At 47.9% G+C, this 27,128-nt stretch overlaps 4 protein-coding genes across 5 annotated transcripts; 1 reads left to right on the forward strand and 3 right to left on the reverse strand.

Moving 5' to 3' along the window:
- The first annotated feature begins 1,901 nt into the window (after nucleotides 1-1,901).
- Nucleotides 1,902-8,540, forward strand: LOC142890033 (ATP-binding cassette sub-family G member 4-like). Of its 2 annotated transcripts, XM_076028781.1 has the most exons (16): nucleotides 1,935-1,965; nucleotides 4,106-4,429; nucleotides 4,925-5,147; nucleotides 5,237-5,354; nucleotides 5,446-5,578; nucleotides 5,674-5,724; nucleotides 5,826-5,971; nucleotides 6,159-6,282; nucleotides 6,378-6,492; nucleotides 6,585-6,712; nucleotides 6,897-6,995; nucleotides 7,076-7,244; nucleotides 7,356-7,456; nucleotides 7,843-8,001; nucleotides 8,097-8,215; nucleotides 8,294-8,540. In XM_076028781.1, the coding sequence occupies exons 2-16, from the start codon at nucleotides 4,283-4,285 to the stop codon at nucleotides 8,517-8,519; spliced, it is 2,058 nt and encodes a 685-aa protein (XP_075884896.1). In that variant the 5' UTR covers nucleotides 1,935-1,965; nucleotides 4,106-4,282; the 3' UTR covers nucleotides 8,520-8,540. The 2 variants fall into 2 exon arrangements, with proteins under 2 accessions (XP_075884897.1, XP_075884896.1); XM_076028782.1 differs by lacking the exon at nucleotides 4,106-4,429 and having other exon boundaries at nucleotides 1,902-1,965.
- Nucleotides 8,541-15,152: 6,612 nt separating this feature from the next.
- On the reverse strand, nucleotides 15,153-18,875 carry LOC142890039 (troponin I, fast skeletal muscle-like). Its single transcript, XM_076028787.1, has 7 exons — nucleotides 18,853-18,875; nucleotides 17,313-17,346; nucleotides 16,840-16,876; nucleotides 16,474-16,602; nucleotides 15,998-16,087; nucleotides 15,739-15,912; nucleotides 15,153-15,612 (listed from the first exon to the last, which is right to left on the reverse strand). Exons 2-7 carry the CDS (start codon nucleotides 17,318-17,320, stop codon nucleotides 15,535-15,537), a joined length of 516 nt encoding a protein of 171 aa, XP_075884902.1. The 5' UTR covers nucleotides 17,321-17,346; nucleotides 18,853-18,875; the 3' UTR covers nucleotides 15,153-15,534.
- Nucleotides 18,876-19,724: 849 nt separating this feature from the next.
- On the reverse strand, nucleotides 19,725-23,194 carry LOC142890038 (troponin I, fast skeletal muscle-like). Its single transcript, XM_076028786.1, has 7 exons — nucleotides 23,076-23,194; nucleotides 22,283-22,315; nucleotides 21,209-21,248; nucleotides 20,976-21,104; nucleotides 20,755-20,844; nucleotides 20,189-20,362; nucleotides 19,725-20,000 (listed from the first exon to the last, which is right to left on the reverse strand). The coding sequence occupies exons 2-7, from the start codon at nucleotides 22,288-22,290 to the stop codon at nucleotides 19,923-19,925; spliced, it is 519 nt and encodes a 172-aa protein (XP_075884901.1). The 5' UTR covers nucleotides 22,291-22,315; nucleotides 23,076-23,194; the 3' UTR covers nucleotides 19,725-19,922.
- Nucleotides 23,195-24,285: 1,091 nt separating this feature from the next.
- On the reverse strand, nucleotides 24,286-26,845 carry LOC142890037 (troponin I, fast skeletal muscle-like). The gene is made up of 7 exons (XM_076028785.1): nucleotides 26,770-26,845; nucleotides 26,184-26,216; nucleotides 25,881-25,920; nucleotides 25,483-25,611; nucleotides 25,303-25,392; nucleotides 24,545-24,718; nucleotides 24,286-24,449 (listed from the first exon to the last, which is right to left on the reverse strand). The coding sequence occupies exons 2-7, from the start codon at nucleotides 26,189-26,191 to the stop codon at nucleotides 24,372-24,374; spliced, it is 519 nt and encodes a 172-aa protein (XP_075884900.1). The 5' UTR covers nucleotides 26,192-26,216; nucleotides 26,770-26,845; the 3' UTR covers nucleotides 24,286-24,371.
- Between the last annotated feature and the right edge of the window lie 283 nt (nucleotides 26,846-27,128).

Genomic DNA, 27,128 nt, shown 5'->3' on the forward strand with positions numbered 1-27,128 from the left:
AGACAGTAGTGACCACAAAGCTTCATTTACAAGAAAACGTGATTACGGGACAGGATTCTTTAAGTGGCAAACAGCTGCGGTGATGTCATCAGACACATTAAAGAACCACGACGTGGAACACATCAAGGACCGGCACACATGAAAGGCCCGGCGCGGCAGGTCTACCAGGGAAAAATGACGTTTGTCTGCGCTGCTGCTGCATTGTGGAACCTGTGACACGGTTCCGTTCAGATTCAGGCATTCACGTTCACTGCAGTGGTCAGAGGTAGCGGGGGCTAGAGGGGGGCGTGGCATGGCAGAGGCGCAAACAAGCAAAGAAGTGTATGAACGCACGGCCATGCTGTCCTTTGAAGGAGAAAACGGCCCCCAGGACATCCAAGCACTCCCAAGAGTGGACAGCAAAGACCAGGCGGCGATGCCGTTGCCTGATCCATCCCCCGAGCCATCCCCCAAAACGCTGGGCAGCCGGCACCAAGTGGCGCCCTCTTGGGCAAAGCACCATGACTACGCAGAGCAGGATCGGGTAGGCTCGTCCGATCCTGGGACCAGGTCCGAGGATCGTCAGTGGTCGGAACTCTACCAGCAAACCCCAACTCTGCCCTTCGAGGAAAGAGGCGGCCCACGTCCAACCTCTCTGCTGACCACTGAGCTCGCCTCCTCCAGCTGGGAGGAGGCGAGCTTGGCTGAGGCGGCGCACAGCGACAACATGCTGCAGCTGTTTGTAGCCCAGGTAGCGGCAAGGCTGCTGAGGGGGTGCAACGTCCCCCCTGACCACAGCAGGGAAGCATGGCTGACAGAGCGGACCATGGGGGGCCTGGCAGACCTCGCCGACGGCTTCTGCCCCCCCAGGAAGAGTGCCGGCGCGATCTGCCAAGCTGTGAGGAAGGACCTGCAGCGTACCTTTTGGAGCAAACGGCAGCTGGACACCCTGATGCTGATGGAACACCCGGCGGTAGACAGCGTCATCGTCCAGTGCCTGCAGGCTCACATCCGAAGCATGTCGGCGGCACAGCTGGCCAAGGACGCCAAGGACGCCAGAAAGCCACCTTGCTTCTGGAGGTGTGCGCCCCCCATGCTGGTCTTTGCGGCAGTGGTGGGGATCCTCTGGCTGCTGGTCATCTTCCTTCCATCGTGAGCAGAAGATGATGACAACAATTACTCAGCGGGCAGGTTTCGTTCCCGACGGGGACTCAGAATCTCAGAATCTCAGAACTCAAATTCAAGACGGAGCAGGTCACGTGGCAGGCAGGGTGTCAGCCACATCAAGAATAAAGACCAAACCTAAAGAATTCTGGGCCATGCATCCATCCATCCATCCATCCATTTTCTATGTCCGCTTCTTCCTGCACACAGGGTTGCGGGTGTCTGCTGTCATGGTGCGAAGGCAGGTTACACCTTGAAAGAGTCTTTCAAGTCTTAAAGTCTTCAAAATAAAGCACACAATCTCAATTTGTCTCAATTTTTCAATTTCTTCGATCCTCATTGGCAATTTTTTTTTTTTTAAAGAAGAGTCGACAAACAGACAACAATCATAAAACACGGCACTAACTCGGTAACCGAGGCCAAGTTGAACATGGTGGTGAATGTTCAGCACAGACTGTAACTGAACCATATCGCCAAATCAGACTCTGGTCTGGTCTGGGTCAGTGACCCCGTTCAAGGTTCTGGCAGTCTGAGAACGGAACTCCACAGATGCACCGCTGCCATACAGGCAGGCAGTGAGTAGAACACTTGAGAGAAGAGAGAAGAAAGGAGTTCAGCCACATTAAAGTGTCACTTTAATGTGGAAACACTTTAATGTGACGCTGAGATCGCTCGCAGGCTCCGTTGATCGTCCATACGAGCTTATCATCAGATCCGTGCGCCCACAGCAGAAGGGCTTAATCACAGCAGCCTTTAAAAAAACTGGCCACCCCAACAGGAGCGCCAAGATCCAGCGGCCACTGTCTGAACTACTCCCTGCAGGTCAGTGGCATGACTTGGGAATTACTAATCAACATTTGACAAACAGAAGAACACAGCTTCTGTGTCACTGGTGGTGTCTTGAGACCCTTGCTCCACTGGCCCCCCCCCCCAAAAAAAACGTCGCGATGTCCCGCAACTAATCTGCATTTGGTGGCAGTGGATCAGGCTCACCGAGCCGCGCTGTTCCGCGACATAACGGGTCAAACAAGCCGGCAAGCTACCCGGCTAACAATCGGCGACGATCGGCACTGCACCGTTCGGCTTGCGATTGAATTGGGACACCCGCGACATCGCCACCTTTTTTTTTTTTTTTTTTTTTTACATGCCGCACTTGATGACGTTGGGCGTTACACGTGCGCCAAGTCATAATATCGCGCCAGTCGCGGCGTGTATGCAAAAGCTATCGACCACGTTCCATCAGCGCTCGATAGCTGTTCATTGTCCTCTGGCGTCTTCGCTCGCGGCTCGCGCACAAAACGGACCAGACGCCGAAACGATCGCTGCGCGGCGGGAACGGGCCGCGGAGGCGCGCGCCGCCTCTCAAAGTCTGTCGTGAACGACACCATCGCCGCGGAACGATTCTACAGCACAAAATTGCCCAACAACTAACACTGGCCCCACCGCCGGACTCGATGCGCGATGACGTCAGCAGGCACGCAGCGGTGAAAGCGGCGGGGGTGCAGCTTGCCGGCGGGGGTGACGCCCCGCTGGGTTTGGTCCGTGGAGAAGGGACTACGTCCCGCGTCCAGAAAAACATGTGGTGACAGCGCGCTAATTTTAGCAGAGAAGAGGCTTTATTGTTGGTTCTTTGCATATCCGTACGGGTTACGTGCGCAAGTGGCACCGTTCTTATGCGTCGTTCCACCTCATTCTGATTTAGATTTTTCATAAAATGCAAAATTGAAAACTATTTAAAAATATTTGGCAAAATATTTTCATTTCTGTGAACCATTTTAACACTAAATACAACTAAAAGCCCGCATTTTAAGAAATACCAACACTTTTAGAGTATAATAAGTCTCTGAATTTAGTCTTTTCAATGTTTTACTGCGCCTCCTGACGTAGAATGCAATGAAAACTTAGGATGGGTCTATTATCATATGTTCATGAAGAAGCACAACAAATCCTTGGGTTTTGCAGTCAATGAGTTGCGGCCGCAAGGCGAACCGAAGGTCCCTGGACATTTTCTGTGCCTTCCGGGTCCCCGGAAAGATATTTTACTTTGTGTACTGACCGTGTTTTTGTTTTGCATTTTTGCGAGACATTTTAATAGGGCTTAGAATGATTTTGTTTCATACTGTTGACTTGTATCAAAACACTGTCCGCGCAGAGAAAATATGTACGCTGAAACGATCACTTCAGTCATAGAGTAATTTATTATTAGACAAGAATATCTGCACAACTTAAGTCCACACCAAGCACAGAGCAGGAAGAGATCTACACAACCCATGTTACCATGCTGGCAGCGTGAACATCGCTATAAGGAGTGAAACTTGCGAGTCAAAATCGCTGCCAGCGAACACAACACACACATCAAGCAGAGCACGGAGTTTATTCAAGGTTCTTTGAACTTCAGTATATGACAGGAAAACCTTTGATGAACAAAAGTCTCCTTTAGGGTCATTTTACGAAAACACCGTTTTCATTTGGCAGCTCATCAAGATCCGTACAGCAAAATTCAATCCCTTTAAGATACAGTCCCACTCCAAAGTCGTTAACTCATTTTTATTGCAAAGGCGGTTGCAAAGGCGGGCTCAGCCCCATCAACCCTGCTTGTAGGTTTAATTTTATTTATAGTTCTACTTTAGAAACTAAGGGCCAGATCCACAAAAAATGGAGCGCAGCGGTAAATTGCGGTGCATTTTGCGACGACTTTGCGGCCGTAATTTCTATCATCCAACATAATCGCTACCGACCGCTCTCTGACTGAACTCCATTTCTGGGGTGCCAGCCATCATTCTCACCAGATGAGAATGAGCATTATTACACATACAGTTATGGTTGCAACTGTCTCTTCCTTCACGAGACACCTGGCATCTTCCAGGCCTAACGGGCTGCCGGTTGATATCTACATGTTGATCCCCAGTCCTCACTACTTTGCCTGATATTACCCTCCGTCCACCTATGCTGCACCTTTAAGGTGACTTCAAAGGACACATTAAAGTATGAAGAGAAGTTCTTTGATGTGCACAACACCAACGACGATCTCAGTAGCATTTGGACTGTTGACGTTGGGAATCCCTCCTTGGAGTCTGGTTGCCTCCCAGACATTGCCTCTGCTGCTGCTAGCACCAGATGGTCACACAGCGGCGGAGAAATGAAGAAAGTGCCTAACAAGGCTGTTAGTGAACGCACACCAGTGCTGCCCTTTAGAGACAGAGACGTTCGTGGATTGAAGGGGCATAAGGACAGCCAATTAAGACAAGGCGAAACAGTTCAGAGGAAAAAAGACCCTGCCCCAAAGGTAGTGTTGAGCGGTGGAGCTGCCACTGAACCTGCTAACACGCTAGCACCAAAAGCTGAGCGCTGCCAGAGTGCCACCATGGAATGAACTGTGACAGCGGCCAGATCATTGACCTGATCTGGGTAGCTGAGTCTTGACTTGCCTGAATTATAACCGAATGGTCTCTTTAGGGGGTGCCAGAGTAAATATAATTGTGTGGAGCTCTGATGCTGTCCCTGACACCACCTGGCTCAGTACTGGTACGCCTATCACTTGAAAACTTTAGCTTGTTGTCTTGGCACAGCCAAGCCTTAACGAAGACCCCTCCCCCTGAAAATTTTTAAATATTTAGTTAACTACCGTACAAATACTACGCCTTTTTTTAGCCTTTAGCAGCAATTTGTAGAAGATACCTCAGCCGCTGAAATCCACCAAGGATGAATAAGATTGACCTACTGTCACGTCTCAGCGAAGAACTTAGCTTTACGACATTTCTGCCACACCTTTTATTTGCAGCTGGGCATCATGGCAGAAAAGCCCCTGGAGCAGGTCTCGATCAGCGTTGCAACGATGGAGGTGGGGCTTTCAGCTGATGGTTCACCGAAGGAGTTGGAGAAAGAAGAGAACCTGAACGCTCAGGTTCAGCGCCTGTCACAGTTACCACGCCGCTCACCTGTTGACCTGGAGTTCAACAATCTGTCCTACACCGTCCCCGCTGGCCCCTGGTGGCGGAGGAGAGGTACTGTTAGTTCAGTCCCAATCTTGTCATTCAGAATTTTCTTTTCCTCCATCGCTCCTTTGGATGATGATTTGAATTCTCTCCCACAGGGCAGAAAGTCCTCCTGACTGGCCTATCAGGGAAGTTCAACAATGGAGAACTGATTGCAATCATGGGTCCCTCTGGGGCGGGGAAATCCTCCCTGATGAACATCCTGGCAGGCTACAGGTGAAACTTTGAATTGTATTGTAATTGTAATTGTAATTTAATTGCTTTTTTGGAGGACATTCTCAGATCAGCACATTTAATTGCAAAATAGGAAGACAGGCATGAAGGGCAACATCCTGGTCAACGGTCAACCGAGGAACCTCAAGACTTTCCGGAGAATGTCCTGCTACATCATGCAAGAGAACATGCTGATGCCCCAGCTGACAGCAAGGGAGGCCATGATGGTGAGCAGCGACAGGCCACAGATGGCCAGGAAATAAAAAACTCCTGAGTTCTTTAGGCTGAAGTACACTGGTAACTTCTGCCTTTATCCCTCAAGGCTTCTGCCAATCTGAAGCTGAACGAGAGCATGCAAGTGAAGAAGAAGCTGGTAAGTGAGGCAACCAAAAAAGTCTCAAGGCAGTGTTGACACACTCTTTTGCCCACTTTGTGTATGTGTGTGCGTGCGTGCGTGCGTGTCTCACGTCTCAGGTGGACGAGATCCTGGTGGCTCTTGGTCTGATGAGTTGTGCAGATACTCGTACCAACTGCCTCTCCGGAGGTCAATGCAAGAGACTCTCCATCGGGCTGGAGCTGGTCAACAACCCTCCAGTCATGTTTCTGGATGAGCCCACCAGGTAGCTTATTGGCTCTGCTAAAAACCCTTCGGCACGCAACGGTGAATCTAAACAGGTTCGGCCGGTAAATCAGGACGTCTGCAACATTTATTGGTTGTTTCTGTCTCAACAAGTTCTGTGGGTTTTTTGATGTGACAAGTTTTCTCAGCTCACATAAACATGCAACCGCGATGTGTCTCTTCTCCAGCGGGCTGGACAGCGCCTGTGGCTTCCAGGTGCTCTCCGTCATGAAGTCCTTGGCCCGAGGAGGACGGACCATCATCTGCACCATCCACCAGCCCAGCGCCAAGCTCTTTGAGCTGTTTGATAAGGTGATCTTAAATGTACTGCCCCTGTGCATTCTAACGAGGATGATTTCTTGCTAGTCGTGATGATGACGCTCTAGGCTTGTGCTTGACCCCACCAGCTCTACATACTCACTCAGGGTCACTGTGTGTACAAAGGCAGTGTAACCAACCTCATCCCGTACATGAAGACCCTGGGCCTCCACTGTCCAACGTACCACAACCCTGCGGACTTCAGTAGGTCTTTTCACCAGTAGGTCTTTCAACCGACTGCACTCTCTACTGGCCGCTGGCCTGTGTTTTTACAAGTGTGTCCTGTGTGCCATCAGTCATCGAGGTGGTGTCAGGTGAGTACGGGGACCTGAGCCAAGTACTGATTGAGGCCGTCCAGAGCGGACTGTGCGAAGAGGTGCAGAGAGAGACGATCATCCCCTTAAGTTTCCCTGGCAGTGACCGTGTGAGTGATTGCAGCACAAAAACAATAATAATTAAAGAGAAAGAAACAGCATCTGGCCATACGTGACGTGAGCAGATCAGACAAAAAGATTATCTCCTTATTTATGGCTGAAAAAAAACTATATATAAAAACAGTTCAGGTGTCATTAGATGACAAAATGAAAAGATTCAAGCTGTTTCAATAGATCGCCACACCATTGGGGACAGCTGCGCTCTCTACCAGCAGGTTCAAGCAGTTCACGGTCCTTTTCAACAGAAGCTTGATCACAACCTGCAGAGACGCGGTAATCAACCACTAGGTCGTTTCATAACGCTACCATTGACATGTTCACTTGCTCAACGCTGCCCTATCTGCGACATCCAGGTGCTGACCAACCTGCGACTGTGGTCCCATCTGGTCATCGGTATCATCATCGGCCTACTCTATCTCAACATTGGCAATGATGCCAGCAAGGCCTTCAACAACGCAGGCTTTCTCTTTTTCAGCGTACTGTTCCTCATGTTTGGCGCCCTGATGCCCACAATTCTAACCTGTAGGTGGCGTTCACTGAAGACACCCTTCGTGCTTTCCTGTGTGTGGGCTTTAGCTTTGACCTGACCTTTGTCCACCTGCAAACTTGTTTGTCCCTGCTAATGTTCCACAGTTCCGCTTGAGATGTCGGTGCTGATCAGAGAGCATCTCAACCACTGGTACAGCCTGAAGGCCTATTACCTAGCCAAGACCGTGGCTGATGTGCCGTTCCAGGTACGTCGTCACAACTAAGTCCACTGTACCAATGGGATCGTGATCACTCGAATTAGTGAATTCAAAGTATGTATCCAAAAGATTTGTTATCGTAATTATTCAGTTCTACCGCACAAAAACATTGAACTTGACTCAACAACTGTTCCTTGTTTTAATACTGGAATTGTTCAGAATTGTTCTACAACCTATTGCTCAGAAGGCTCACATGCAGCCAGTGGAGTCAGTGCATCTAGTGAACGTATTACCTTAGCGCAGTTACTTCACTGAAGACAGTTTGTTCGGATCAATCCCCGAAACTTAACTGAACTGAGAAGTTAATTCGTTTTGGTGCGTTTAGCCACAAATACATTTTTAGAGTGGTAACCATGCGTGGGTGTGTCTTCCAGATCATTTGTCCAATCATATATGTCAGCATCGTGTACTGGATGACTGACCAGCCACCGGAAGCGGACCGCTACGTCCTCTTCGGGATCTTGTCCACATGTACGGGCTTGGTAGCCCAATCTTTGGGTCTGTTGATTGGTGCTGTAGCACCGTCTCCGCAGGTTGGCAGCCCTATTGGACTTTTTTTTTATTGACACTTGTTGCAGTGCGTGCAAACGGTACCCACTTCATGCCATCCTTCTGTCCTATCTTTCAGGTGGCAACCTACCTCGGCCCGATGGTAGCGGTGCCGATGCTCCTATTCTCTGGCTTCTTTGTCAACTTCGACACCATTCCGTTCTATCTGCAGTGGAGCTCCTACATGTCCTTTATTAGGTACTTACAATATTTTAATGTCCTGAACCTTGCTCCCCCACTCTGACCCGAACGAAGGCTGACTACCTTGCCTTGCAGGTACAGTTTCGAGGGAACTATACTCGCCATCTATGGGATGAACCGCACAGACTTGGCATGTGCTGAATCGATGTGCACTTTCCAAAAGGCGGAGCAGGTCCTGGAGCTGCTGGACATGAAGGATGCGACGCTCTACGTGGACTTTATATCTCTGGGGGTGTTTTTTCTAGTCCTCCGAGTGGCCACTTATGTGGTGCTGCACTACAAAGTCAAGTCAGAACGTTAGAAGGCGGAGGAGGAAGTGACAAGTTTTCGCCGCACAAGTGGTTTGGTAGTGGGTTTAACCTGAATTCTAAGATGATTGTCAACAGTTTAATAAATTAATCAACCGACAGCGCTGATGCTTCAACATAATCAATGAGGACAGGTTTAAAGTAAAAACAAAAAAACATGTAACCATCCTTAGGCCGTAAAACCAAAAACAAATGTGGAAAGGCTCAGTCCAGGAAGACCAGTGGTGTTGGCGGAGGTTAGTGCTGGAAAGAAAGTGAACCTGAGGAGGTGCAGCAGACACTACGAGAAGCATTGTACATACTACCCAGCAGTTCTGAAAAAAGCTCCTACAGTATTTTGCGCGCAGACAAATGTTAGAATGTAGCAGTCTACCGATATCTATTTTGTCAAAGGTTGCAGAAGCTAGTTTTTCTATACTTTTATTTTGGCCTCTTTTATGCACTCCATGAACAGAGAGTAAATGTATATATTGCTGCTGAATAAATCTTGAAAACGGACTTACGTGTGATGTGTATTTTTGGAGGAAATGTGGTTCCTGGAATAGTCTGTTGACAATCCTAATCATTCAACTGTTCCACTGGTGTTAAAAAAGCAGACTAAAAAGTAGTAGAATCGCAATTTAAATTGAATCGGCATCCAAAGAAAATCGTAGAATCGGGAGAAAAGCATAATCGCCGCAGCCCAAGTAACTGAGCACCTCGCCCTGTCTCTTACGGCCGGTTCACACCGGACGCGGAAGCGCTGCAAAGCGGAGACGGCTTCCTTCTGGCGTCCACGTTAACCAATGGTGTCGTTCACACCAGACGACAAGCGCCTTGTCATGCACTGCATTTAGTGTTTCGGCATCTGCTCTGTTTTGTGCGTGAGCCGCGAGCAATCGTGTCAATTGGACAGGAAGTCGCTAAAAGAAAAGCGAGAAAATTAAAATCAAAGCAATTTCAAAAATAAATAACAATACCTCCATGACAAATTAGATCATATTTTTGTAGATTGTGAGAGAGATGAAACACACGTGAGCAATGGAGTGGGCTGGCAACCGGGGTGTCACAAACAAACGGGGAATGAGCGACAGAGAAAAGGCAGAGATTTTTTTTGTGAAGTCAACATGGACGTGGAAGTGGCTGAGCAGAAACGCTTGTCCACCGTCGCAGAGCCGTGCACGTCTGGTGTTAGCAAGAGGGCTGTGGCTCACACGTGATTTTTTTCAGAGGCCGCGTCTAGCGTGAACCGGGCGTAAGGGTGCGCCCAGCCACCCTAAGGCGGAAACTCATTCCGGTCCGCTTGTATCCGCAATCTTATTCTTTCGGTCATTACATCACATTATCTCTTGTCGCCTTTCTTGGTTTTTCGAGACAACATCTTGTCCCCCCGTCGTGTCTAAACAGTCCAAACATGACCCCAACGCCCTCTGCTGGCACCTCTGCCAACCACCAAACTCCGGTTTGAAGAATCTTTGACCTTTTATTTGCAAATAAAAGATCAAAGAATAAGAAGGACGCTTCAAAGGAAATACAAAGGAATTTCTGGCCCTTTGATGTGGTGCCGTTAAGATATGTGTTGTCACCACGCAAAGCCAACAGCAACCTTGTTATTGGTTGGTGGATGCGGAACTTGTGCCCGTACGATAGTTTCTTGGACTCATGATAATACCGCAAGGCGCGACTGATACCTCCACAGTACTTTAGACGTGTGCGATCCAACACGGTGAAATGCAAAAAATAACAACAGCTCCCATTTACGAACGCACACCGGTTTTGCCCTTCCAACCTGATGGCCAGGTACCTCAGCTCCCGGTCAAGAAGGAACCCAAGCGGGCGACGGCACAGTTCTTCTTGCGCAACCAGGACAGCAAGGTGCAGTTCTATGACAATCCCGTAGCCGGGGTGGGCGTCGCCGTGAGCCTAAACAGCGACAACCCGCTGCAGCTGTTTGTCACCTTGGTGACGGTGAGGTTGTTCAAGGATTGCAACGCCATCAAAGGCCGCACCAGGGACCAGTGGGTGGCCCACAGCAAGAGGCTGATCGACCAGACCATGATCGGCCTGGTGCTCACCGATGGCTTCTGTCCCGAGAACAAGAATGTTCAGCCCATGAGCAAGTCGGTGGTCAAGCAGCTGCAGAAGGAGTTCTGCACTAAGCAGCAGCTGGACGCGCTGGTGATGATGGAGCACCCTTCTGTGGACGCCGTCATCGTCCAGTGTATGCAGAATCACATCAGAGAACTGTCTGCCGACCTGGCCAAGGGGGTTGGCAGCCGCCGCAGCTGCTGGAAGTGGGTGCTCGCGGCCTTGGCTGTGCTCGGAGCAGTTGGCGTCGCCGTGGGCCTGGGCCTGGCACACTTTTTCGGCTTAATCTGAGGAGGGTTTGAGGCGGACCCCACTCTTTGTGCTCGTTGTGGCCTGGCTTTGTGGCGCCCTCACAGAACTGTGGCCTCTCAAGAGTTTCAGACAATTTGTCCAGTGATGCCTGGTGAACTTCTCACATGCGCAATGTTTGTTTTTCAAGGTTATTTGCTCCCTCCTCCCCTCACAGAATCCAAATACCCTAATGTACAAGTATACTTTTGGTATAATACATTTCACGTGTGTCGTGGCTTCTGGTGTCGGGCCTTAAACACACAGACGCAACATTGCAGCCTCCTTGGGGGGAAACAGTTAATGTGGTCAACTTGAGTCAACTTTTATGTAAGATCGGACATCATTAAAAAAAAAAAAAAAAAAAATGCAGCTAATTAAATTGAATAAAGACTCACATCTCGTTCCTGAGTCTCTCAAAAGTGCATTTGTTCCAATTAAATCCCTGTCATTTTCCTGGGAAACGTTGACAGAGCCCTAAGTTGGATTCTCTGCAGGGCTGTTGTAGCCTCAAAGTGGAAATGAAACAGCAGAACAAACGCTAAACATGACATAGATGTACATATTTTAAAACATAAGGCTGAAATAAAGCAGTTTTAAAGTAAATCAACTTTCAAATGCAATTATGATGTGTTTCAGGGCACACTCACCGCCATCTTTATTTTAGATCACTCCCTACGTCAGCGGTGTGATAGAGGGACACGCAGGTTGGGAAGGAGGAAATGTGGGAGGACTAGGCAGAATTCTTTCTTTCTATTTCTTGGACATCAAATTTAATGGCCTATGCATTTGAGCTCAGAGGGTTGAGAGACCCATTTTTGCGGAGGATAGTGGAGGTGCAGGGGCTCCGGATGAGGAGAGTGTCGGAAACACTCCCTGTCGTACATGCCGTAACTGCCCCGCAGTGCCGACTACTGTGGAGTCTGTGTGGCCTACATAGAGTCCCAGGAGAGCCGTCCTGCATCACACTGTCCAGCACTTTCAAGATGCTGTGTTGCGAGAGGGACGTCTTGGAAGACGCCGCGCTATCCCAGCATGAAGCTTGTGGGGAGAGACTGGAGCGATGATAAGATTAGGATAATGTCTAAGCTAATAATTACCGCTCGCTTACAAGAGTGTATTCGCTGTGGTAGATGTGGGCTTCGGCAGTAAAATCGCCAGTAATATGTTGTGTATGTTTGTAAATCCCTGATCAGTCCGCTGACGGTGGCGCAGAACGTCTGTTGCTGTTCGGTGGTGAAGCTCGTTAAATTGAAGACCAGTACGGACATTACACCGGTGCTGTATCGCGCCCCAGTTGTTTCGTTATTGTGTGACCAAAGAGGTTAACTACAAGGTAACGCGCTGAAAATACTCATATCGCCCCCTAGTGCTGGGGTGGAGGACGCGTTCCCGTCAATAATTCCATTTTCTCAGCTGCATGTGAACAGGGACAAGGAGAGAAGTCTGATTAGAGGGAAAAATGAATTATGAGCTTAGTCCCATTGAGCTCTGCGTGTAAACATACTGATTGTTTCCGGCTGCTCAGACAAAGGTAGGAAACATTGTTTCCACCTCAACAGGGTTGTCAGTGGTGTCTGGAGGAATTCCTTGGCGCCGCCTACTGTCTCCTCCCTCCAGCGAGGAAAATCTCATCAGATCATCTTCTACAGACGTCTTGTTCTACCTGCTGAGCTCAGATGAAAGTCTCAAAGAAGCTTTAGTCCTACTGCTGATCCACTGAAGGCTCAGGGAGGTTGACCTCCGACCCTGGCACCTCTCTCTGCTTCTCTTCTGCCTGCCTGAGGCTCCTCTCTTTACCTCCACACTGGCTGACCGGGAGGAGCCACTTTCCTTCTTTTCTCCCTTTGACTGGCGTCTGACAAGATGAAACTGGCACGCCGGATTCTCTCCGGAGCAGTTTGGAGAACAAACAAGAACAAAGCCAGTCACTCAAACTTTCAATTTCACTCATTTTCCACTTGGATGCCCCTTGTTGGCCTCTCATTGGGTTGGAGGTTGGAGGGTAGGGTCAGGGGCGTTGACTATATTTAAAGTGGCGTGGAGTCATAATAGCCGAAACCAAACTTGAGCCACGCCCACAACTTCATGGCCATTCTTACAACAAATTAGGACATTTGAACCCATTGGCAGACTTTTGGACTTCCTTTGCCCTCCTTTCAGACTGACACCCAGGCATTTATGGGAGTGGTGGCCAATCAGAAGCAAGCAGGGTCGGGCCTTTGCTGATCTCTGTTGCGTAAAACATATGCTAAGCAGAAAAAATAAAATAAGCTCACAGCAGAGGAGAACTGATGGTGTGTGTGTGTTCAAGTGTCTCCTGCGCTCTTTTGTCTAAACGGACACTGAGGACTAAAAGTGAGGAACATTGTGTTTCGGTTGCTCCGCCCTGTTTTTCTGTTCGGGCCAACCAGCTGTTTGTTTACACTTCCCTCTATCCACTCGCCTTTACGAGTTCCGGACGGATGCATTTTACTGCGAGAGATTTATTTTACTACACCACCAGGAGTTTTACAGCGCTGAGACACGTCCAGCTCACCGCCGGTAGGGGGAGGAGCTCAACACCACCAGTGGGAGAGGAGGGGCTCCTCACCGCCAGGGGGAGGGGGAGGTGCTCCACACCGCTGGACCTTATCGCTCCCCTGCTGCCGCTGCCGCCACCGCCAGACTCCCAGGTTTGAGATGCAGGAATGCAGCATTCCTGCAGCGTGAGGTCATCAGGGGGAGCCAGCAGGAGCCATGGAGGCCTAACTCCCTCACTCGCTCACTCGCTCACTCGCTCAGGGTCAGTGTGAAGAACTAGGTGGCACTGACGGCTTTGGTCGTGGGAAGATGAGCCACAGTTTGTGTTGTGATCAGAATCTGGCTTCATTTGGCAGAAATTCAGAGCAAACGCGCCCCCTGCTGGCGGTGCTGCATGATGACGCATTACTCCAACCATCACAACAGCAACAACAACAACGACAACTCTTGCTGTTTATACAGGCATGTGTTAAATATGAAATGTTTCTGTACGTTCATTATTTGGGACTCCACAGCAGCAGGTCAGTCCAGGAGATGGCGCTCTGCTGCATAACCTCATCGCCTCGGTTCATCTGAACATGTCCAACTCAGCCAAGAGCTTTGGGGTTCGGCTTCTGAGAAAGCCTGGCCCCCTTTAAGAAAGAAGAAAATATTCCTCCATTGTTTTGAGCTGTTTTGTCACTGTCTCTGTTGCTGTTATAATTAAAAGAGAGTCTCACAAACACACACACACACACACACACACGCACACACATGCACACACACGCACACACACACAAACACACACACACACACACACACACACACATTCAGTTTCTCTCCAGTACAGTCATAAGGTTGGACAGTTGTGGACAACCACAAGGATGAGCATTTTTTTTTTGACAAGGACCCTTGGTGATGTCACCAGGTCCAGATTTAACTGGGAGGCGTCTTCCGACATTCCAGCAGCAGGATGTTGAGGTAAAGTTAGCTGCTGGGGTAACTGGAGCCCTGAGACCTTGCAGACCCATACAAGGAGTGTGTGTGTGTGTGTATGTGTGTGTGTGTATGTATGTATGTGTGTGTGTGTGTGTGTGTGTGTGTTCTGCGCACCAAAAACTCCTCACTCCACCAACCAACGATTTGATTCGATTTGTACGTGTCAAAAGGTTTTGCTGGGGCTCCAGGAAATAGCCCGAGCCGCAGCACGTCTGCCAAAAGCAACAGGGCCGCTGTCACTCAGGCAGGGTCAAAGGTCAAATCTTTTTTGCGCTCCAGTTTTCTGGAGATGATGGTGCGGCAGGAGTCGTTGGGCAGGCTCAATCTTTATTTACTCGTTTCACCCACGGTAAACAGCCGGACCTGCAGTTCACCCTCTGGACCAGAAGGTGGCACTGCAGTCTGAGTTCAAGAGCAGGCCTTAGCTGTGCTGCTGCAATGTCAGCATATTTTATGCCATCTCTTGTTTTCTGCCAGTGTCTCTCGCTGCCGTTCATTGGCGGCTTGAGCGCCCCCTGCTGATCCGGAGGCCTGAATTCAAACGCTTGATGACTCTGATCATCAGAGTCATCAAGCATTTGATGGTTCATCAGAGTCTGATGAACCACGAAGCGAGTGTGACATCATCAGACCTCATCATTTTCTTTCAGTTTCACCTACGCTGCTGCAACCAAACAAAGAGATTTTTTTTGTTTAAATTTTAAACATTTATTTTTTTGTGTCTGAAGATTAAAATATGTGATGAAAATAGTCACACGCAAAAACACACACTTGTTTTAGTCCACAATTGACTTTTATTGTTTCTGTGTGACATATTTGCATGTGTGTGTGTGTCTGTGTGTCTGTGTGTGCGTGTATACGTGTGTGTGTGTGTGTGTGTTCCCAGACTTCCCAGACTTCCCAGAGTTTTTTGGACGTTGTGTGTTGCACCTCGCGGAACCACGTGACCACACCCACACATCATCAGGTTGTCAAACCGCTGCGGGTTCCCTGCAGAAAGACTAAAAAGCTAATCCCGCTGCATGCTAACGCTAACCCCACTGGAGGCCAACGCTAACGCTAAACCCTTCCTGCACAGCTCCCCTCGAACACATAAAAACAAGCAACACGCTGATGGGAAGAAGGGGGCGGAGGCAGTGGCGGCGGCGGCGTCTAGGAGGTCTCGAACATCTTCTTCCTGTCGGCCTTGTCCTCCACGTTCTTGCGCCAGTCGCCCACAGCTTCCGTCGGCTGCCACAGAAAAAGCAAAAGCACTTTTACTTCGACCTGCTTTTGGTGATCTCCTCCCCCCGGTGGCTGCTTGTTGGTACTGCCCCCCTTGAGAGAAATAGATGTAACAAAAGAGCGGCTCCTCACCTCCTCCTTCACTTCCTTCTTGACCTGCTTGAGGCTGGACCTCAGGTCCATGTTGACGGTGTGCTTGGAGCCCAGCAGGGCCTTCAGCATAGTGTCGGCCGACATGCGGACCTTCTTCAGGGCCGGTTTCTTCACGCCGATCAGATCCACCACTTTGATCCTCAGGTCCTCAATCTGCAGGAGAGGACGTTTCAATTAGACTCGAGAGGCGTGTGTCCATGTGTGTGTGTGTGTGTGTGTGTGTGTGTGTGTACGCTACCTCTTTGTCGGCCTTGGCCACTTTAGCCTCAATGTCGTACCTCTCCTCATCGATCTTGTCGATCAGGGCATGGATCTTCTTACAGTTGTCCTGTTGACGCGTCAACATGTCGCAACATTAGGCAAAAGACGGCCAAAGAAACGCAATTGCAGTCACGAAAAAAACAAACAAACGACAGCTCGATGGCACATGAAAACGCAGTTGTTGTTGTTTTTTTGTTACACTGAATTGAAATGATGATAAAAACAATCACAAAGTAAAAAGAGATTTATGTAACTATTGTTACGGACATACAGTAAGTTAGCAACAGGTTGCTAACTGCTTGGTGAACTAGCACCACTTCCACTGACATTTAATACCCCACAAAACTTCACCTAGGCTAACGAGGATGGCCGGAGCCTGCTTGAAGCGGCAGTGCCACCGCGTGGACACTAGTGGATGTGATTTTTTGATTTTTTGATTTTTTTTCCTCTCACCATCAGGGTGGCCTGGTCACCGCCCAGGTCAGGGGAGGGGCACTGCTCCGACATGTAGGCCTCTTTGGCCAGCACATTTTCCTTCTTCTCCTGCTCGATCCAGTTGGCGGCGATCTGCAGGATCAGACTCTACAGGAAGTCACAAGACGAGAGGTTTGATCAGCATCCGCCTCACTTCCCGCTGAGCCCACAATCCAGCCGACATTTTGGTTTGTTTGTTAGGATGTTGCTATTTATTGTCTAATACTATTTTTATATTATTATCATTATTATCATTATTTTCTATTGTCTATTGTGTGTTTAACAGCTGACGGTATTGTGTTTTTTATGTGTGCTTCTTTTGGGTGGAATCATCTTCAAGGTTACCTTCAAGTGATGCCTGCGGCTGGACGTCAACTTTTTCCTGTTGGACAGGAAGTGGAGTCAAAAATGATTGTGATATATATATATATATATATATATATATATATATATATATATATATATATATATATATATATATATATATATATATATACATATATATATATATATATATATATACATATATATAGATACATACATATATACATATCGCTTTTTTTTTTTTAAAGCGACCTTTGACATTTATTCTATATATATATACATATATGTGTGTGTGTCTGTGTGTGTGTGGGTATGTATGTATGTTTGTATGTATTTGCAGGAGCAACTTGTGAAGTGTTTATTTTATGAGTACATTCTTATGAGAACACCAACAAATTTGCCCCTGATGCCTTTTTTTCTCCAAATGTTTCGTGTTTGTTTATTTGTCTTTTCAAAGTAAAAGCATGGAAAGCTGCCGTTGTGCTCACACTTACTCAGACATCTCGGCGGTTTTCTGTGCTTCACGACCTGCACAGAGACAAGAAGGGAGACACAGCTAACGTCTGCCAAAGCCTCTGCAGTGTTGCCAACTTTAACAACTTTGTGGCTATATTTAGCGCCCTCTTGCAACTTTATTTCATTTTTATTTATTTATTTATTTTTTAAAAAGCGAACATTGACATTTTTTCTGTTGCTCTTGGAGTCTTTTGGTGACTCAAATGTGAAACCACATGTCGTTCTTCTGACCTGTCCACCTGCAGCAACCCCCCCCCCACCCCCCCAAATCTCCTCGCTCTCCCAAGCCAGTCAGGGCAGATGTTTATTCCTTTGTGTCCAGTCTGGAAATGAATAGTATTACATAATTATTACATTAAAAGAAACTACAAAAATGTGACCGTACACTGGTTTTACGCTACAAATGTTGTAATTCAAATGGTGACTTTGTTCTCATCTACTGTTTTTCCTCATTTGGTACTTTGATTTTCCACGAGATGTTGTCGCCTCCTACGTCGCCATAAAGTCGTAGAGGCTAAAAACCAAAACCCAAAACAGTTGCTCTGCTGGAAGAAGCTAATTTGTCGTTGTCAACACATTCAACGCACGTTCCTACCAAATTATTCCTCTCATTCAGCCCAACAGTGTCCAGTACAACGACATGAGCGGTAATGCCAATGAGGCGATGACGTCATCGACGCTTCTAGCAACCTTTGGGACCGGCAAGCAGCTAATTTTCTCATCGGAGTGTTTGCAGCAGCAGCAGCAGCAGCAGCAGCAGCAGCAGCAGCAGCAGCAGCTCAGCCAGCAGGTGTTGCTGCTGCTGCTGACGATGCTGCTGCCCACTGTGGATGGGAATGTCGGGGGCGTAACGCGATCCGAGGACACAGCTGAAGAGCAGAGGCAGCGGCGGAGGCGATGGAACTAAACTGGGACGTTGTGGGATCAAATGTTTCAACCGTTCGTGAGAAGCAGATCAGGTTGAAGGAAAGTTCTGCAAGCAGCAAGTTTCACCGAATACACACACACACACACACACACACACACACACACACACTCGATCTCCAATCAGAGGGAGGATTTAAATAATTGTCTCATCCAGCTATAGAACAACAAAAAAAAGAAACAAAAAAAAAGAAACAAACAGTCACAGTCAAATAATTACTTGAATTTCTTCATCCTGTCTGAGGAGTATAACAAAAAAAAAAGTTTTAAAAAATAAATCCCATTTTCTCTCTCTATGAGCCTCAGTGGCGTCACCTTGTTGGAATCCTCAGCGCTAACAGGTGCCACCGCCGCCACGGCTTCCACCGCCGTTCTGCTCGTTAATTTTGGTGGAGTCAGTGAAGGAAAAGGTCAGGCGTTGTCGACGGCAAAGCGGCGGGAAGCGAGCGGAGGGCGGCGGCGGCGGCAGCGGAGAGTCAGAGGTGAGGAGGAGACGGAGCGGCAGCTGCAGGTCACTTTAACAAACCGATAGAGAAGATGCTGCTGCCGCTGCTGCAGGTGAAAAAAGGTTAGCGAGGAAAAAGGATTTTTTACCTGCAGCAAGGAGGAAGACGAGGAGGAAGAGAAGGAGGAGGAGGACGACGACACAGTGGCCGGATGGAATCGAGATGCTGGCAAAGACGCACAGTGAAAAATGAAATACGGTTTATAAGGTCGGAGAAGATGCCTCAGCAGAATCCACTCATCCTCGTTATGGAAGCGGATTCCTGCCAGGACCAATCAGCTGCCGGGTGCCTGAAATACACCCGGCCCAGCCCTGAGTGTGTGTGTGTGCGTGCGCGTGTGTGAGTGAGAGAGTGTTTGTGTGTGTCTTTGATGTTTGTTTTTAAAAGCGATATACATTGCCATCGACTTATTTATAAAAAAAAAAAAAAAGGAAAACAAAAAACGTTTTTTGCGACTTTGTTGCTTGTGGGAGGTTCAAGTTAGACAGTGTTAATTATCACTCCGCCTAGCAGAGCATAGTATATAAATGCAAAGCAGCACAAAAGTCAATGTTAAGAAAGAGTATGGTCCAGTTGGCCAACAGTGCTAAGTCTGTAATTGTTGCGTCCACCCAAAGAATTCTGAATATTTTCTGAATTTGAAGTCAAATTTGACACAAGAATCATTTTAGTTATTTCTGTGACATTCTATTTTTAGTAGGAAATTCATGTCATCAATAATCCGATGAGATGATTAGTTGATTTTTTTTGTTCAAATAATAATAATAATAATAATAATAATAATAATAATAATAATAAAAATAATAATAAAATATTATTTCTAGTTTGTTTTTTGTTGTTGGAATACTGTTAACATTGTTCAGAATAGGTTTGAAATTTGTTTTTTTCCACAAACCTCGGTTAAGACGGAAAAAAAAACCCTGAAAAAAAAAAAAGTCATAAATGTACCAACAATAAATGTCTTACTTCAAAAACATTTATTTCTACCGTTACTGTGGGAACTTGTACATGTTTTCTGGATTCTTTTCCTCAGTTTAGTGCCGGAGGGCAGTGACGGATCCACAAAAACAGGTGGCGGAGGGAAAAAACAGGAAAAATGAAAAAGAAGAAGAAGAAGAAGAAGAAGAAGAAGTGTCCAGACTTCCTGATGAGAGACACTTAGGAGGTCTCGAACATCTTCTTCCTGTCGGCCTTGTCCTCGATGTTCTTGCGCCAGTCGCCCACCGCCTCCGTCGACTGGACAGGAGGGGGAAAAAAACACAAACGGCTCAATCTTCCCCTAGTGGCCAGCTGCAGTATAGCACACATAAGCCCCTCCCCCCCCACCACCGTATCAGCGAATGGACATCAAACAAAAACACTAATACTCGGATGATTTTTTTGGAATTCGAGGTGACCTCTGACCTCTGCTCCTCGTCACTCACCTCCTCTTTCACCTCCTTCTTGACCTGCTTGAGGTTGGCCCTCAGGTCCATGGTCACCTTGTGCTTGCCGCCCAGCAGCGCCTGCAGCATGGCGTCGGCCGACATGCGGACCTTCTTCAGGGCCGGTTTCTTCACGCCGGCCAGCTCGATGACCTTCAGCTTCAGGTCGTCGATCTGCAGGGACGGCCGGGGACACGACCGGGCATCATGTGACCGTGGAGGTGATGCAGAAAATCAGCGAGATAAACATCGGCAGGATTGACTGACCAACCTCTTTCTGTCTACTATTCTAAATAAATTCATTCAGCAGAATCTCCTCTATCCAAAGCCACGGACAAGACGAGAATTTTCCATATTAGTAGTACATTGGAGCTGCGGCGGTGGCTCAATTCGGCTAATCCAAAAATAATCTGCAGTGTTGTAATAATAATAATAATAATAATAATGATAATAATAATAATAATTGGCGCTAGCTAGCACTAGCTAGCTCTAGCCATGAGGATAACGTAGCAAGGTCTCTTCCGACCACCAGGAGGAAGCACTAGCATGCGGCTGGTGTTGCTCACGTCCTTGTCGGCCTTCTGAACTTTGGACTCGGCGTCGTACCGCGCCTCATCAACCTTGTCGATGGCGGCCTGGAGCTTCTTGCAGATTTCCTGCAGGATAAAATAAATAAATAAAAAAAACTTTAGACTTGAGTTCCTGATTTTTTTTCCCTCCCCAAGGTTCGTTGCCAGTTCCCCCACCCCCGCCCCCTACATTCTTCGCCCTCTGCCCCCGTCCTCACCATGAGGGCGGCCTGATCCCCGCCAAGGTCGGGGGCGGGGCAGTTATCAGCCATGTAGGTCTCCTTGGTCACCTCAAGGTCCTTCTTCTCCTGCTCAATCCAGGTGGCGGCGATCTGAAGCATCAGACTCTGCACAACGGCAAAGGACAGAGAGAGAGAGAGGGGTGAAAGAGTGAGTGAGGGAGTGAGGGAGCGGGAGGACAGACAGAGAAGAAAGGGAGTGTGGACGTCACCTTCAGATGGTGCCGGCGGCTGGACGTCATCTTCTTTACGCTGAAACCACAAAGGCCTCGTCAAAACAGTGCAACGCTTGAGTCCAAACATGAAACCAGCTAGCAGTTAGCATAGCTAGGAGTTAGCCTGCCTAGCGCTTACCCAATGGCCTCACACCAACCAACGTCACATGGTCAATAATTAGCCTGATTGGCCTGATTGGCCGAAGATCATTCCAACTGAAAGTTTAGACGTAAAGTTTCGAGGTAGGATCTTGATCAAGCCAAGCTCAGAATCAGCATTGTCATTTAAAAAAAAAAAAAAAATGTTCCTTTGTTTCAATGTCGCAAAATACAAACAAACTTTCACATTCTGATGTCAGAAAATGTAGTCGCTGGTTTTGTTCAAATCGTTTTTTTTTTTGTTTTTGTTTTTACTTGAAATCTTGCAGCGGCTTGATTTGGATGGTCGAGGTCGCTCCAAATGTGGAGCAGCAGCAGTTGCTGCCCGCCGAGGTTGAACTTTGACCTTTCAGCTGTCCTAACCTTTTGTTTGTTTCTTTGTTTGTTTGTTTGTTTAAACTGGATTTCAGTCAACGCCGTGTTGTCCCGCACTCCACCCCGGAACTGAACGCCTCGTCGGCCCCAAGCTGTCTTAGATCTCCTTTAATGTGGCACCTATGTGTGGAATGATTTCGATATTTCTCTTTCCCTTTTTTTATTCGTTTTTTTGTCTTTTCTTTCGTCTAATCTAAAATTAATAATTAAGATTAAATCTAGACACTAAACACATCACAGCTGCTGCTGATCAACACAATAACAACAACAACAACAACAACAACAACAACAACAACAGCAACAGCAACGACACAACCAAGGAAACAAAGGTCACACATGAATCACCAAGTCAAGACTACTGTTGTCGGTTTGAATGCGGTCATTTCCTCCTGATGCTGCTCAACTTTTTTTTTTTTTTTTTTAAACTTTATATAAAAATTTTTTATCAGGTATTTAAAATCTGAAAACTATAAAATAATAATAATGATAATGGTGATAACAACAATGATAAGAAGAAGAAGCGGCGGTTCTACTCACTCAGACATGTTGACTCTCGGCTGTGTTCACACCCTGTCGACACAGAAGACACTCGTCAGTGACGGAACCGTCGCAGCTGAGTCGCTATCGATCGGCGACATCCCGACCTCCCCGCACGACACCCGACACGCCCACCGCCGCCGCCGGCCTCCACAAACCGGCTAATTTTGGCTGAGAGGGGGTCAGGCGCCACGCGGCCCCTGAGAAGAATTTCACCCAAAGGCCGCAGAGCCGCATACCACCAGCAGAGGAGCCAAAAATGGTGCCGAGCACGAAGCCCAGGGGCCGTTATCGCCGCAAGGCAACGCCCGTGGAGGAAGGGAAGGGGTGGGGCCGTGGGGCCCGGGCGAGCCCTGCGGAAGGTCGCACTCATGCGGGAGCCGGACGAGATGGAAAAGAAAAAGCAACACGAAAAAGAGTGGAAACGGGAGGTGACGCGTCAGACTGAGCAAGGCTGGAAAACTTCACTGGTGTGAAGAGAAGCAGGTGGCCAGGACAAGTTAGGTTTTTTTTTTGTTGTTGTTTTTGGAACTTTTTGGAGGGGCATTTTTTTTCATGGCTGCAAAATAAAGAAAAAAAAATTGTCGTCGAATCGCTGCTGGTGGAACGCCACGCTGCGCGCAGCATCTCGGCGGCGGCGGCGGCGGCTCCTCTCCTGAGGCTGCAGGAGCCAACAGGAACCAGGAGCTCTCCGACGCTACCTGCCGGCACCCTCGACGCACCTCAGGTCGGCGGGAGGTCAAAGGTCACCATGCAAACGGAGCATCACGAGATGTGACGAACGGGGGCTCACCTGCTGCAGGTGACGAGGAGGAGGAGGAAGAGGAGGAGAGACGCAGGAAACACTGCCAAGTCGAGCGGTGATCAGGATGAAAGCCGGTATATAAGGTGCGAGCTGCTGACTCAGCGCCGCCGGCCGCCCTACTTATGGTAGCGTCGTCGCCGCCGGACCAATGGGCCCTCAGGAGCGCCAGAAATACCACAGCAACAGCTCCTCTGTGTGGGAGCTCGTAAAGACGGCGGCAGGAAGTACAGCTTGACGTTCTCAGGTTCCTGCAACCCCCCCACCCCCCTCCCACCCCTTAAACCCCCACCGAACACTCACCACACCCACCCAACACCCCGGGACAATTGCTACCCAACAGGGACGGCTGTCAGTGTGTGTGTGTGTGTGTGTGTGTGGATGCTAGAGAGCCCCCTGCTGGCTGCAGCCCGTCTGGTAGGACATCGCTGAGCATCAGGAGACAAAAGTGGAAATGAAAAATCAGGCACAAAAAGTAAATTAAAAAATAAAAAATCCACACAAGTGAAGGGTGAGGTCCGATCGACCAGTGAAAGATCTGATCAGGTCAATGTCACTGGCTGACATTTTCTTCCTCGTTTGGAACGCGAGAACCTTGTCAAACACCATCAGCCCAGAGATCGGGGGGGCAAATCTGACCTGACGTACAGCCACATTCACAAAACATTAAATGAAGAGATCTTGATTTAGATTCTAGAGAGAATCCCAGCATCAACATCTGGGCACAATGAAATAAAAACAATAACATTTCTTTTTTTTTTTTTTTTTTGCAAAATTAAATGTTAAATTCGTGTTTCTCTGTCAAAACAATTTTGGTTTGAGTTGGTAGAACTGAAGCAGAAGGAAACAGAGACTCACCCAGCAGAAGGTCGCTTGATCAATCGCTGACACCACTGATGAGAACCTGCTCTCTGCAGCCATCTGGTGGCCAAGCGTGACCCCACCGCCGATGAAGAGTAGGTGATGAGCTACCCCGGGATGAACTGATTCAGCTCGGTCTCTACATGGCTGGCTGAAGATGCTGCGTAAGATTCAGCTGGCACAGCGAGACTAGAGCAACATCTGGAAGAACCCTGGGAGAACCCAGTGGAAACCCTGGAAAGAACCACTGAGGAACTCAGTGGGAACCCTAAAGGAACCCTGGAGGAACCCAGTCAACTCGACTCCCAAACAAGGAACAAACCGCAGCCTGACAGCGTCGCGTTCTTCCCAAAAAACATTTAATATCAAGAGTTTGGTGATTTTTTTTTTCCAGCGACACAGTAAAAAGTGAAGTGGTCAAAGTCTTTAGGAGGTCTCAAACATCTTCTTCCTGTCAGCTTTGTCCTCCACGTTCTTACGCCAGTCGCCCACGCCGTCTGAAGCCTGCAGGGGGGAGAAAGCACAGAGTGAGATCTTCTCCTTCGCCTCCTCCCGGAGGAGGACAGGGCTTTCTGCAGGGGGCGGTAGCGTTGGCTCACCTCCTCTTTCACCTCCTTCTTGACCTGCTTGAGGTTGGCCCTCAGGTCCATGGTCACCTTGTGCTTGCCGCCCAGCAGCGCCTGCAGCATGGCGTCGGCCGACATGCGGACCTTCTTCAGGGCCGGTTTCTTCACGCCGCCCAGCTCGATGACCTTCAGCTTCAGGTCGTCGATCTGCAGAGACGCCGACAACCGTGCCTGTCAACAACAGCTGCTCGAGGATGAGGCCTGAGGGGTCCTGAACACTGCACTAAGTCCCCTACATGGGGCGCTACAGGAGGTCCTGCAGGGGGTCAATCATCGCCTCATCATCGCATTGATTGGATCTGAACAGCTTCAAATGTTTAAAATAATCAACCTGAACTCTGATCGGCAGACTTGTTCCTTTGTTTTCTGCATTTTTCAATTAAAAATTTAAAAATAAAATCTTTCAAAGTTTTTTTTTAAATTACTTAATTTCACCTCACAGTTTTTCTTCACTGATTAAGAGGTCTGAAACAGGAATCATATGAATGAAAAAGGACATGAATATCAATGTGAAATGGATCATTTGTAATATTACAGACACAAATTTTTTATCAAAATACCTGAATATTGAACCAAAGGTTCTTTTAAATTTGTAAACAAGTAGAAAATGACAAAAATGTAAAAATTGCTATATTTGAAATTGCTTATCAGGTTAGAAACGGTCCGATCGTATTCCCTTCACAGGGCCGGTTAGCCTGTTAGCCTGTTAGCCAGTTAGCACGCCACTCTACCTCCTTTTGGGTCTTCTCCACCTTGGCCTCGGCGTCGTAGCGGTCCTCATCGATCTTATCCAGGCACTGGTAGAGTTTTTTGCAGTAATCCTGTCCACACACAGGAGGGGAAAAATTATACATTTATATTTGACTGAAAGTTAACAATGTTTTCATTCTGTTGTGGTTCAACCCGGTTACCGCCATAGCTGCCATGTCTGCGCTCAGGTCTGGTGCCGGGCAATTCTCCTCCATGTATGCCTCCTTGGCAGCGGCCATCTCAGTGGCTTCCTGCTCCAGCCAGGTGGCGGCGATCTGGAGCATCAAACTCTGAAGATACAGAAAAAACGACCGGCGTCAGCGCAAAACAATATTATTTAATAACACCATGCAAAGAAGAAAATCTGAAGATGAAATATTGAAGATCACAGTCCAGGATAAAAATTTTCCTGCCCTGTCGGGTCAAACATTTGAGTGTTTTCTTTCTGCTACTTCTCAGTCAGGAATTAAGTTTACTGGATGTTTTTTTGTTTGTTTTTTTAACTTTAATTTCTGTCACTAAATGTAGAAAAACTCCTTCAATGAAAGCGAGCGGCTACCTTGAGATGATGCCTGCGGCTTGATGTCATCTTCTTTCCCCTGCAGTGACACAGCAAGACAGTCACGTTCAAAGGTTGTTTTTAAAAAAAATTAAAAAAATAAATAAAATAGTAAATTGCATTTTACCATTATTACATCAATGACTAAAAAAATTACTTCGACCAAAATGATTTTTAAAAAAAATATAACTGTAAATAATTACATTATTTTATTGTATTATTATTATTATTATTATTATTATTATTATTATTATTATTGTTATTATTATTATTATGAGTCCAATGAAATGAAGTGGTACTCACTCAGACATCTTGGCGTCTCTTTAGTTTCGGAATCTGTGGATAAGAAAGAGAAATATTCAGTCTAATAATGATGGTCCTTCGGTCTGCCCTTGTGTCACTGGAGTGGGTCAAACTGTGGTCAGAAGGCCTCAGAGGGTCCAAGGGACGACTCAAGTCTTTTTGGTCATTCGGCCTCTATTTTCCTTTAAAAATAGCAGCGAAGCACCGGCCTCAGTGTCACTGAGCTGATCAGGTGGCCGCTAAGCTGGGCCCGCAGGGGTCAGTGGTCAGCTGCCACATCAGCAGCCCGTTGGACAGGTCGTTGCATTACGCAAGGATGACACATTCAAACCATTTGCAGCGTTTAAAGCAAAAGTGAAAATTCAAAATAAGAAATGAGAATCTTTGTGTTCTGTTGCAGACACAAGCGTCACCTGATCCGCCCACTAGGAAGTTAAAGTTCTCCGAATCTGCGGCTGATACCATCTGACTATTCTGCTTCAGGGTTTTACCAAGATTATCAAAAAAAACAGTCAGAAAACTATCATTGCTCTGAAAATCGGACAGGATTCAGCCGTAAAAACAACTCAAACCTGGTGTTTCTCACCTGCAGGTGACGGAGGGCCGGCGGATGCACAGCGATGGAGACTCAGACTAGCAGCTCAGCTGGTCCGGGGGGGTTTATATGGTCCAGGACGGGGTCTGGTGAGGTCTGGGAGGGGTCAGGGGGGTCTGGAGGTTCCTCTTTATGGCCACAAGGAACCAGGAAACCAATCAGACCTGCCAGCTCCTCAAACACCACCATCTTCTGGCCCCTGGCCTCGTATATCAGCCAGGACTGGGTCCTCACAGGGGTCACGGGGTCAGCGGGCGGAGGGGGAGTGGGTGGGGTGTGGGAGGGGCTGGTCTTTAATTGGCGACGACAGCCGTCGACCAATCAGCTGCTCCGATCTTCAGCCAAAAGTT

This window comes from Nelusetta ayraudi, unplaced genomic scaffold, assembly GCF_046127955.1.
Source record: "Nelusetta ayraudi isolate G7.1 ecotype Tasmania unplaced genomic scaffold, CSIRO-AGI_Nayr_v1 ptg000026l, whole genome shotgun sequence".
In the NCBI taxonomy this organism is placed as follows: domain Eukaryota; kingdom Metazoa; phylum Chordata; class Actinopteri; order Tetraodontiformes; family Monacanthidae; genus Nelusetta; species Nelusetta ayraudi.

Bases quoted from the DNA above. Each gene is read 5' to 3' on its own strand.
- LOC142890033 (XM_076028781.1), top strand. From the start codon at position 4,283: ATGAAGAAAGTGCCTAACAAGGCTGTTAGTGAACGCACACCAGTGCTG. The intron at 5,725-5,825 runs GTAAGTGAGGCA...CTCACGTCTCAG, and splicing joins TGCAAGTGAAGAAGAAGCTG to GTGGACGAGATCCTGGTGGC. The intron at 7,457-7,842 runs GTACGTCGTCAC...TGTGTCTTCCAG, and splicing joins TGGCTGATGTGCCGTTCCAG to ATCATTTGTCCAATCATATA.
- LOC142890039 (XM_076028787.1), bottom strand. The intron at 16,088-16,473 runs GTGAGAGGAAAA...ACGCGTCAACAG, and splicing joins GTGACCAGGCCACCCTGATG to GACAACTGTAAGAAGATCCA. The intron at 15,613-15,738 runs GTGAGGAGCCGC...TTTCTGTGGCAG, and splicing joins AGAAGGAAGTGAAGGAGGAG to CCGACGGAAGCTGTGGGCGA.
- LOC142890038 (XM_076028786.1), bottom strand. The intron at 20,845-20,975 runs GTGAGGACGGGG...TTTATCCTGCAG, and splicing joins GGGATCAGGCCGCCCTCATG to GAAATCTGCAAGAAGCTCCA. The intron at 20,001-20,188 runs GTGAGTGACGAG...CCTCCTGTCCAG, and splicing joins AGAAGGAGGTGAAAGAGGAG to TCGACGGAGGCGGTGGGCGA.
- LOC142890037 (XM_076028785.1), bottom strand. The intron at 25,393-25,482 runs GTAACCGGGTTG...GTGTGTGGACAG, and splicing joins CAGACATGGCAGCTATGGCG to GATTACTGCAAAAAACTCTA. The intron at 24,719-25,302 runs GTAGAGTGGCGT...GCGTCTCTGCAG, and splicing joins TGGAGAAGACCCAAAAGGAG to ATCGACGACCTGAAGCTGAA.